The 12,746-nt window shown below is 39.5% G+C and overlaps 1 protein-coding gene across 2 annotated transcripts in view; it reads left to right on the forward strand.

Moving 5' to 3' along the window:
* The window catches only part of LOC134845841 (uncharacterized), a 93,284-nt gene that overhangs the window by 65,464 nt on the left and 15,074 nt on the right, over positions 1–12,746 (forward strand). For both annotated transcript variants that reach the window (XM_063862937.1, XM_063862936.1), the window contains one exon: positions 4,228–4,495. In XM_063862937.1, the coding sequence (XP_063719007.1) occupies positions 4,228–4,495 (268 nt within the window). The remainder of the gene's footprint in view (positions 1–4,227; positions 4,496–12,746) is intronic.

Raw genomic sequence — 12,746 nt, forward strand, 5'->3', positions numbered from 1 at the left:
CAGTTTTCTTGTGCATCGTTATGGTTCCGTATTCATTTATGACAAAACCACGCCATTCGACTTCTTTACAGCCGAATTTACACTTATTAACCGAAATAGCCATATTTTCTTGATCTAACTTGTCTAAGACCTCTTTCAATTTATCCATATGTTGTTCTTTTGTTCCGTGGGATATAATATTGACACATCTTGACGACATCTTGAGAAAAGCGAAATCAAGACGACATCTTGAGAAAAGCGAAATCAAGATGTCGTCAAGATGTCGTCTGCGGCTTTTCAGAACAGTTGAACAGACTAAAAAAAACTGATTTAAAATATTTTTTTTTTGAAAAAAATGCTTTTCATACAATTTTCATATATGGAAATTGTATGACTGACATTTTTGATGGCGACACAATTTTTGATGGCAACACAGTAATTTGGAAAATTTGCCCCATTTTTTTTCAACCGCAAATCGAATTTTGTACGCAAACAAACATTTTTCGAAAAAAGTTTTTTTTTGCATGCAAAATTAAATTTTTTGTGTAAATAACGTAGTCCTGGATACCATAATAATATTGGATTTTTTTTTCTTTTCGCTTGATTTTTTTTTTCAAAAACGCTGAAAATTCCTATTTCTTTTTAATGGCGTGTTTACGTATGCCTTGATCAATGTCTGATAATTTGAAAATTCAAACATTTAAAATAATCATCACTGAAAAATTTTGCCATAAATTAAAAGTTTGTTACTTTTGTTATATCATTTGTGAAAGACACCTGGAAAACAATTCAGTTCGTTCTATATGCATTGTTAATGTGAAGCCGTCCAACCTTTGGTGATTTGAGTATCGAAGGTCATTGTCACTTGTGTTCGGTTGCAAACACTACCCAAAATTTTTCAGAAAATAAATTTAAAAACAAAAAACAACGGTTTGGTTTATGGAGAAAACACCTATTATACATTTTCCATTTAAGGGAAAATGTTTATTATAGAGTTTTCATACACTTTTCTGTACGTATGGAGTTGTATGAAAAGAAATTTCCCGTTTATGAGAATTGTATGATAAGCATTTTTGGTCAACCCGGGGAGTTTGGCCTTCAATATTAAACATGTTGTTTCCTCCTATGAAGAGAAGAAAAAAATAAAAGCTGTCTAGGGTACCCGGCTGGATAAGGGCGGGAAGTACATCCTGCACTTTCTCACCAGGCAGGGCAAAAGTTGGCCACGGCTCCATCTTCCGATGGACGGCCACAAATGTCGACATTATGACAGAGGAACCAGCCTTGACGATGGCAATAGCAGCTTTCACTGACGCTCCTCCATACTCAACAACAGCAACAGCAACAGCAGAGACTAAACAAAAGAAAAAAATATTACAGAAACAATGAAACTAAATTATGTGAACGGAAACGAAAGTAAGGGTAGCAGAGAAATGATTATATTACTATGGCGGTCAAAATATGACGGATATTTTTTATTGGCCCCCCCTGCAATTAATATAACACATACAAATTACACACGCACATACCCGCACACGCTTTAGGACAGACTCACATTAAACAGACTTACCCGCATTTACGAAAAGTGAAAAGAAATCAATTAAACTGGATTTTTTTTTCTACAATATTATCAATATAATCGATCCCCTTGCTGCACTCAGACAACAAAATGGAATAAATCGATCCTTTATTTTTGTTGCGTCGTGCCAAATTTTGCAAGATTTACTGCATTTAACAAATGAGTAATGTTGAATTTACGGCCTATGTAGGGCGTACTCGATTTCTAAATTTAAACTTTCTCAAATTCCAAAAAGATTCCCTTGACTTCTCCCCCTAACGTTTGTGCATTTGCACCCTTACAAACCCACCCCACCATTTACCCCATTACCCCTCCACATGAACCAACTCCACCTGAACCATCCCCCAACCTGAGCCACCCAGCCCCTGACCTGAACCACATCCTCTCCCCCACTTGAAACAACCCCCGCGCCGCCTGAACCATCTCCCCAGCTGTTCCACCCTCACCTGAGAGCCACATGAAGTACCCATTATCCCAGCCATACACACAAACAACCTGAACCAACCTCCCTCACCCTCCGGGTTTGGTCTGGAATCTGATCCTGAAAACACACACACCAAATCACATACACAGCAAACAAAACACACACGGCACACACGCATTTGAACACCCCCCTTCTCACATGAACCAAACCCCCACCCTCGTGCGAACCCAGACAAACCCGGGTGGGGAGGGTGTTGACTCAGGTTGTGTGTGTGGAGGGATATTGGGTACTTCAGGTGGTGGTGGTTCAGTTGGGGGGATGGTGCAGGTGGGGGAAGGGTGTGGTTCAGGCCAGGGGTTGGGTGGCTCCGGGGAGGGGGTTGGTTCACGGCGTATGCGTATCATTTCTGCACAGAAAATACGCGAAAACTTGGCTAGATAGTCTAGATACAATTTCTCTATAGAAACACAGACTCCGATGGGTGCGGGGGGGGGGGGGGTTGTGTGTGTATATGTGTGTGTGTGCTGTGTAAGGTTGTCTAACTGTGTTAGTGTTGCGAACACATACACAATACATATATACAATCACACAACCACGCCAAAACACATAAAAACTCGCGCACATTAGACACAGCACACACCCAGCTCAAATTAACAGACGCACACGTCTCAATACACACACACACCCACCCACACACACACACACAACTCAACACACACACACAACTCAACACACACACACACACACACACACACACACACAACTCAACACACACACACACACACACACACACACACACACAACTCAACACACACACACAACTCAACAAACACACACACACACACACACACACACACACACACACACACACACACACACATACACACACACACACACAACACACACACACACAAACGAATCTGAAAATGAAACAAATATTTTTAAAAAACTTTTAATACAACTGAACATCGAGGGATAGACCGATCCACCTTACTGGGTATATACCTCACTGGGTACGCTAAGACACTGATATCACGTGTGACTTCTCTTCTCCTCATAGTAACTCTTCGTTTACACTCAAAACATTCGATTGATCCCATTCGTTTTCGAAAATCAAAGTGTTTGGCTGGGACAACTGTGTCACATGCGCTTCTTTTCGTCTTTTTATTTCTCTTCGTTCACAGTCAATCAATTTTATTGGGCGGATCTAGGATTTTATCCAGAGGGGATGGGATGTCAATAATATCCTTTTGGCCACGTTTTGGAGAGTTTTAAAACTTTGACCAAAAACATGCGTTTTTTCGGCACTCGCTTTCCTTGAAAAATTACTGTATATTGGCGGTAAAGACGACTTCAGAAAACCTTTAGGGATGCCCGGGTCGAGGTCCGCGACTTAATGAAAGACCGGCGCGACTCAAAATTGGCAAATCCAGACCGGCGCGAATTTAAATTGGCAATTCCAGACCGGCGTGACTTTATATTCGCAATTCCAGACCGGCGCGACCGAAACTTGGCAGTTGAAGACCGGCGTGACTAAAAAAAAATTACCGCAACCGGCGCGACTCAAAACATCGTCGAAACCAGCTCGACCTAAGGTGGCGCGATCGGCGCGACTGAAAATTTTTAATTCCAGATCGGCGCAACTGAGAACAAACCTCCGCGACATGCGCGACTGAGCAAAATACCAAAACACAAAAATGTACATTCAAACAAAAAATCGCCAGATAATTGATTATTAACGGGGAAACTTCGGTGGGGAGAACTCGATGTTTTTTGTTGAGACTTATTTGTATGAAAATACGGTTAGCCATTTCATCTACTGTTCGATTGAATAGTTCCGTCTCAGATGAACATCAAGTGTTGTTTTATTGGGCCCAAAATTGGTGATCCATATTCTGTCAAAGTTTTTCAACGGTTCGAATTTCTTCGCAAGGGAGAAATTCGACAGGCAATGCTTTACAATTATTCGACGTTTTTTAGAGTTGAAACGCCCTTTTCATATCCGTGCTCAATCATTATTGAGGTGATAGCTTCATGACAGCTCCTGGGAGTTGCCAGTCTAAGCATTTGATTGTTGTGCATTAACCCTCTAAATTCACTGCTCTCTTGTCATATTTTTAACCAGAAAAACTGGATAAAATTACGACTATTAAGCCTATTTGTAAGATTCTTAATCTAACATCTTCTTGAGCTCATTTTGAGTTTGGGGCCGTAAATTGTTGAGGCTTTTTAGTGTGCATTTCAGTCGACGGAGTATGTTCCTTCTGTGCCACTGTCCCTCATCCACATCATCCTGGAGAAGAACAGAGTAGTGTTCGAAATGGGTCCCCCCGAGAGACCCCAGAGGAGCATCTTCTTCGTACCAAAAGAGGAGGCCTCGTTGCATGATGCGGATCAAGTGTGTCAACATGCTGCCAAGACCAACTTCTTCCTCAACGGTCCAGATCGCGACATACGACATGCTGAGATTCAAGACGAAGAAGAGAAGCAGTTGCTCTTAAAGCAACTTCAAGGTTTCCCATCTTTACTGTTTTGAGTTATGACCTTTATGGCCTGTACTCATGGAATGATTTCAGATAAAGTGCACAGTCTGTTCGTCACACTATCTTATTTTCGGCCGGATAGATTCGTGCAACTTCTTAGTCTTATACCAATCTTAATATTACTCTTATATATCCTAGTCTCAATAGATCTAGTTTATACTGGTTTTTGCGAGTTAGTTCTTGGAGTTTATCCAGAATGAGAACAACTGTATTCAAAGGTTTATTCAAATTGTTTTGGTGCTGAACGTACAAGTCGTATCAGCACTTACAAATAAGTGTCAATGTTAGAGATGGAATATGATTGGTAAGTTAGTATTATTTTATAGTGATCGTTTTATCAATAATATAATTGGTTTATAAATACTAGTTCAGAACTGGTTCCACCCATCCGGCGTTTAGAGAATTTTTAGTTTTTTAATTGTTTATTATAACGAAGGACGAGTGATGTAGCTTTCTTTAGAAGTTGTGAGAAGTGACTTCTTGGAAAGGGGAGAGTTGTAGTTGTTCGTGTGTATGGAAGAAGATTGTTTTGTTCGTGTTTCAAGATGAGTCTCGTTGATAGTGGGTAGTCTTGGGTGATTGTGTCAAGACTTCTGATCGATGCAATGATGTATCAATTTCATTAAGTTTAGAGAGAGACTACGTGCAGGGTGAAGTTTCTCGTTGATGTGAAGTGCCAAGTTACTAGGATCGGTATGTGAGATCATTATCGAGATGGCCAATGTTCTGGTTCAATGGGTTTCCTATGCTGCGATGTTGAGCTCATACTTAAAATCTTTTGAGGGTAGTGACTTTTGCAGCAAACCAAATAAATTTGCCATTCCAGAGTTGGAATGGAGTCGGAGTGTCATCTCCTTTGCTGCTCGTTCCTTGGGCTCTAAGAAATGTTTACGTACTAGCATATATATATAATTACTTCTTGTTAGTTAAGTTTTAGTTGTGACTTATTTTTAATTGTTATCGCAAAAGCGTTTTCATTTTAGTTTGGGTATTTTCAAAGAGTCGCTCAATTTAGAGCAACTCTCAGCAAAAGTAGAGTGTGGGTCACAAAGCGTGGTTGTAGCGCGGTGGGTGGATTAGGCCGGCTATAGAGCATGCGCAGGACGTCCCTCCGGTTGGTGAGGCCAGGAGTGGGCTTTATTTTATGGTTTCCTTTTGAAGAGTCTCTTTATACGTCCAACCTTTTGTTACACTACGTGTTTAACTCTTTTTTTGTTTTCGTTGTGTCCTTTTATCAACAGTACAATCGTTTTTTTTGGGTTTGTCTTTCGTTTTTTGTGTTTTTTTTTGGTTTTAACAAAAAAAACACAAGAGTGGCTTTCAAAACAACTTTTTATCCAGTTTTAACCTGGGTTGAATCCGGTTTGGGTTCCGTGGGACTTTCTTTCTTTGTCATGCTATTAGTTTGTGTTTTTGTGGCGTTAGTAAGCTGCGTTGGTTAGTTCAGTTTATTATATAAATCCTTCTAACCGGGTCAAAGGAAAGTTTAAAACGTGTAAAAACAAGTAAGATTTGCTATCAGTGAAACTTAAAATTTGAAGTTCACTGTTTAACAACTCTTCGTGGGCGAGCTGAGTGATTGTGGAAAGAGTGTGTGATTTATGGGCGAGTGAAGGATTCAATTTTGTTAAAAAAAACGTCATGTAAAAAGATTAGTTTTCTTTAATTTATTGCAATTTTGTGTGAATTTACTAAATGAAAAAATTAATTTACTGCTATGGTGATTTAAATTTATAAATTTACTGCTTGGAATGAAAAAGTTTAATTACTTCAGTTATTTACTCCAATTGTTAACTTGAATTTGAAAAGTTTATAGAATAGAGCTTACAACTTTTTACTTGTTTTTATTTGATTTAGATGACTGAAAGATGATTTTTAAAAAAAATGAGACATGTATAATGAATGCTTAGTAGTCTTTGAAATTTTCTAGTTTAATATCTTCATTATACTTACAAAGGGTCGTCATCGGCAAAGAATCCATTCGGAAAATTAGTGCGAATTGTTTCGGATGATGTGAGGAGTTTGGCAAGCATGTCGTATTTAGTTTAAAGTACACGCCATAGAAGCTCGAGTGCTCGGATGATTTTTTGCTCGTCACATATGAGTGAGAATTCATGCGGTGTGTTTTGAACTAGGTTTTATTGCTTGTGGTTGTATTTAGTATTACGAATTTATTCTAAAATTTGGACTTCGATGAACTGTTTATATTCGCGGGGGACAATCAATGGACGAGATTCTTCAACATGAAAACAATCGGTTAGTGTGCAGAAAATACACATTTGTCTTATGGGGTCATAGTTTTGGATGATGCCTTGCATTTTAGTATTTTTTATACAATAGGTGAAGTTCAGGAAGAATGGTGAGGTTTATTTGGACTTAGAAAAGGTGAATCTGTGTTATGGGTTTTGTGATGTTGTTTTAGTTATATAGTGGTGTTGAATAAACTCATAATAAGGGTATGTTGTGTGGATTTGCTTAGTGCGTAACATTTTTTCAAGCAAAGCAGTGCAAGTCACCTTCTTTTGATGTGAGGAAATTAAAAGTCAGTGAAAAGTGATTAAATTTGTTAAAATAAGAATCCTTAGGTTTTTTTGTCTCGGAGTGCTGTAGAAACAATATTATCAAATCTTTTTATTCATGCTGTTAATGACAAATAAATATTGTGATTTAATGAAAAAACGTTCGGTTAGTTGGGTAGTATTTTTTCGTCTTCTCCTAAGATTGTATCTTCCAGATATCGTGCAAAACCGTGATCATAGTGGTTAATTGAGAATCGGTGTGCTTTCTGCGTAACCAACCTGTTTCTTGATTGCGTTAGTCCTATGGTTGTGTAATGTTTTCACGCAGTTTTGTGGTTAGGTGTTGTAATCGAGGTTGACATATTTCATTGTCACGTGGGTTATTGTATAAGGGAAGTGCTAATGGGTGAGTGGAATGGTAGTATGATATCCATAAGAGTGTGGGAACCAGACTATATTCGTCAACGTAAGTTTGTTGGTCGTTGTTAGTGGTCCGATAGTAAGTATATTGTGGAAAGAATGCTAAGCTATTTTGTAAAACTTCTTGAGTGTTTTTGGGGAGCGGGTGAAGGGAAATAGTCGAGGTGTTCGGGGGTAGTGGAGTGTTTGGGTATTGGGATGCTTTCGTTTGAAAACTCGGTGGGCTCGGGTTTCCTCTAACGTTGTGGCTGGGTTGGAGGATACGGAGGAGGAAATGGATTGTGATAAGCGAAGAATTTTTAATGTGTAAGGGTTTTGAAGCTGTTCTTGTTAGGTGATGAAAATAACAAGCTCGTTTTCTAGTTCTTCAATGACGGAGCTAGGGGGATCGGGTTGGTCACTTGTCATTGAGGAGAGAATTGGGGTTGCGTCGGTGTAGGAAGAAGGAGCAGGGGAAAGTTCATCAGGAGTTGGAGTGGGGTGGACGGAATGGCGGTTGCGAAAAAGTGGACGGGCTGGGAACGGAGTTCTGAAATTCATCTTGGGTGTCAATTTTGGAATTATTAAATTGTGAGATGGTATGAAAAACTGTGTTTGTAGAATCATCATCAAAACTTGAGAGTGATTTTCAAAAAAAATATATTTTATCCAGTTTTAATCTGGGTTGAATCCGGTTTGGGTTTCGTGGGATTTTTTTCCCTTTTCATGCTATTAGTTTGTGTTTTTGTGGCGTTAGTAAGCTGCGTTGGTTAGTTCAGCTTATTACATAAATCCTTCCAATTTTGAAACGTGTGAAAATAAATTAGAGTTGCTATCAATGAAATTTAAAACTTGAAGTTCATTATTTAACAACTCTTCGTGGGCGAGCTAAGCGATTGTGGAAAGAGTGTGTGATCTATGGGCGAATGAGGGATTCAAATTTGTTTAAAAAATGTCTTTTAAAAAGGATAGTTTTCTTTATTTCATTGCAAGTTTTTGTGAATTTACTAAATAGAAATAATAATTTACTGCTATGGTGAATTAAACTTAAGCTTGGAAAGAAAAAGTTTAATTACTTCAGTTATATACTCCAAATGTTAAATTGAATTTGAAAAGTTTATAGAACAGAGTTTACAACTTTTTACTTAATTTCATATGATTTAGATGACTGAATGATGAATTCTAAAAAATAATAAGACATATATAATGAATGGTTAGTAGTCTTTGAAATTTTCTAGTTTAATTTCTCAATTATACTTACAAAGGGTCGTCATCGGCAAAAAATCCATTCGGAAAATTAGTGCGAATTGTTTGGGATGATGCGGGGAGTTTGGCAAGCGTGAGGAAGTCGTATTTAGTTTAGAGGAGAGGCCATTCGAGCTCCTTTTCCCCATCTGAACATTTTACCCAACCTGACCATCTGAACCACTCTCTCCCCCACTTGAACCAACCCCCCCCCCCCAATCCACTTGAACCATCCCCCCAAATGATTCACCCCGCCTGAAAGTTACATTGATTGCTTCACCCCAATGTTACAAGGTTTCACCCCAAGATTCCGTTAACTGCTTTCAACCCCCACCCCCAGCGTTTAACCCATTATCTCTCCACATGAATCACCCCCACTACAACCAACCCCCTCTCTTTCCACATCTGAACTTTTTACCCAACCTGACCATCTGAACCAATCTCTCCCCCACTTGAACCAAACCCCCCACTCCACTTGAACCATCCCCCCAAATGATTCACCCCGCCTGACAGCCACATGAGGTACCCATTATCCCCCACGCTCACACACAACCCGAAACAACGCCTCCCCCTTCGGGTTTGAACTGCGGTCTGATATTTTTTGCGGGTTGAATCCCGTTTGGGTTCCGTGGGACTTTCTTTTGTTTGTCATGCTATTAGTTTGTGTTTTTGTGGCGTTAGTAAGCTGCGTTGATTAGTTCAGCTTATCACATAAATCCTTCCAACCGGGTTAAAGAAAAGTTTGAAACGTGTGAAAACTAATTAGAGTTGCTATCAATGAAATTCAAAACTTGAAGTTCATTATTTAACAACTCTTCGTGGGTGAGCTGAGCGATTGTGGAAAGAGTGTGTGATTTATGAGCGAGTGAAGGATTCAAAATTATAAAAAAGAACGTCTTGTATAAATGTTAGTTTTCTTTAATTTATTGCACTTTTTTATGAATTTACTAAATAGAAGTATTAATTTACTACTATGGAGATTTAAGTTTATGAATTTATTGCTTGGGAAGAAAATTTTGATTACTTCAGTTATATACTCCAATTGTTAAATTAAATTTGAAAATTTACTGAATAGAGTTTACAATTTGTTACTTTTTTTTAATTTAGAAGACTGAATGGTGAATTCTAAAAAAAAGTGAAACATAAAATGAAGGAGTACTAGTCTTTGAAATTTTCTAGTTTAATTTCTCAATTATATTTACAAAGAGTCGTCATCAGCAAAAAAATCCATTCGGAAAATTAGTGCGATTAGTGTCAGATGATGTGAGGAGTTTGGCAAGCGTGAGGATGTCGTATTTAGTTTAGAGGAGAGGCCATACAAGCTCGAGTGCTCGGATGATTTTGTGCTGTCATTATTGAGGGAAAATTCATGCGGTTGGTTTTTGAACTAGGTTTTATTACTTGTGGTTGTATTTAGTATTATGAATCTTTTCTAGAATTTGGACTTCGACGGGCTGTATATATTTGCGGAGGAAAATTAGTGGGCGTGATTCTTGAACATGAAATTATTTGGTTAGTGGGCAGAATATACACATTTGTCTTATAGGTCATAGTTTTGGATGATGCCTTGCGTTTTAGTATTTTTTATACAATAGATGACGTTTAGGGAGAATGGTGAGTTTTTTGGAGTTAATAAATGTGAATCTATGTTGTGGGTTTCGTGATGGTGTATAAGTTATATAAAAATGTTGAAAAAATTCATAATATGTGTATGTGTGGGTTTGCTTAGTGCGTAACTTTTTTCATGTGAGCAGTGCAAGTCACGTTCTTTTGATGTGAGGAAAATAAAAATTTAGCTACTCACGCATATTTTATAGAACGAACACAGTAAAAGAAAACAAAAAATTGTTCTGCCATCTGTATTTTGTTTTCTAAATTGTTCTGCCATCTGTATCTGCTCAGTGGTGACTCTGCTCTGTAAATTCGTCCAGTGACTCGGTGGTCGCGATCGAGCTCTGGGCTGAGATGGTCCAAGGCAAGTGCAACCACCCTGGAAAGAACGCAATATATTTGGAAGGCGCACACTCAGATGGACGGCGAGAACATAACAGAGAGCGGAGCGGCAACGTACTGAAGCTCATCACAGAATATGGCGTGAACGTCGTGATCTACACCGACGTATCAGCTGCGGTAGGCATCAGCAAGGAATGAGCAGGAGTTGTCGTCACAAGAAGTGTTCCAAAAAACCCGACAGGTCACTGAGATGAGGATCAAAGGCAGAGAGCTGACGTCGCCCTAAGAGGAAAAAAGAGAAGCGATGCTGAGCACGACGGCGTTGATCAGAAAAGCGAAGCCTGATGTCCGGAAAGTACTGATTTGCACGGCTAGTCAATCTCTAGTGCAGTCCCTTAGCAACAAATCTACTGATGCAGATGAGCATAGAAACAACCATGAAAATGTCTCAGTGAAGCTAATTATACAATGGATACCAAGCCACGTGAACATACCCGGTAACGAGATGGCCGACACCCTTGATAACGAAGCAACTAAAAGTGAAGACCCGCCACAACCCGTGTCTCTAGCAGCGGCAAGGACCTATATCAAGAAAACTATCACAGACGGTGCACCCTCCCACACCAGAGTGGCCGCTATCTATAGTAAACTCTCACGCAAGACAGATAAAGAAGCCAACAAAACACGAAAAGACGCAATTACCCTAGCTCGGTTGAGGTCCAGTCACCATGCAGCGTTTGGAGCATACAGGAACTTGATGGACACTTCAATTGACCCTACGTAAAGAAAATGTGATGAAGATAGGATAATGTAGAACACTGGGTTTCTGCCACGACCCGACAGCAGCACCCTTTGAGTTCTTCGGATCGACGGTCACAAGTCTCGACAATTTGACAGAGGAACCAGCACCAGCTTGACGAGAGCAACCGCATTGAAGACGCTGCAAAAGCAGCTTTCACTGACGCCCCTCCATATTCAACAACAACAGCAACAACAGAGACTAAAAAGCAGAAAACAGCAGTTCAGAGTTACTGAAAATGAATTACGTGAACGGAAACGACATTAAGGGTAGCAAAAAAAAAGATTATAATATTATGGCGCAAAAAATAATGACCGATGTTTTTTATTCGCCACCAGCAATTAATAAAACAAAAACAAACTACTCACATATATACCCGCACACAAATTACAGACAGACTCACAATAAACAGACTTACCCGCATATACAAAAAGTGAAAAGAAATCAATTCTTGGATTTCTGTGGTCTAAAATTTTATCACTATAATCGATTCCTTTTTTTGCACTTAGAGAACAAAATGGAATAAATAATCGATAATGAACTAAAGTTTTAATCAAATTTTATTTAATTAGAATGCGTTCAAATCAATTTAAAAAAAATTTTCACCTTAATTTCTTTCTCGCCGTGCGAAATTTTGCAAGATGTTTTGCATTCGCAAATGAGCAATGCAGAAGTTACGGCAAGTGTACGGCTTACTGGATTTCTAAACCTAAAGTTTCTCAAATTGCAAAAAGATTCCGTTAACTGCTTACAACCCCCAACCCCAGCGTTTAACCCATTATCTCTCCACATGAATCACCCCCACCACAACCAACCCCCTTCTCTTTCCACATCTGAACCTGTTACCCAACCTGACCATCTGAAACACTCTCTCCCCCACTTGAACCAACCCCCCACTCCACTTGAACTATCCCCCCAAATGATTCACCCCGCCTGACAGCCACATGAGGTACCCATTATCCCCCCACGCACACACACAACCCGAACCAGCGCCCCCCAACTCCACTTGAAACATCCCCCAACTGATTCACCCCGCCTGACAGTTACATTGATTGCTTCACCACAATGTTACAATGTTTCACCCCAAGATTCCGTTAACTGCTTACAACCCCCACCCCCAGCGTTTAACCCATTATCTCCCCACATGAATCACCCCCACTACAACCAACCCCCTTTCTTTCTACATCTGAACCTTTTACCCAACCTGACCATCTGAACCACTCTCTCCCCCACTTGAAACAACCCCCACTCCACTTGAACCATCCCCCCAAATGATTCACCCCGCCTGACAGCCACATGAGTTACC

Source organism: Symsagittifera roscoffensis, chromosome 5 (genome assembly GCF_963678635.1).
Source record: "Symsagittifera roscoffensis chromosome 5, txSymRosc1.1, whole genome shotgun sequence".
In the NCBI taxonomy this organism is placed as follows: Eukaryota; Metazoa; Xenacoelomorpha; order Acoela; family Convolutidae; genus Symsagittifera; species Symsagittifera roscoffensis.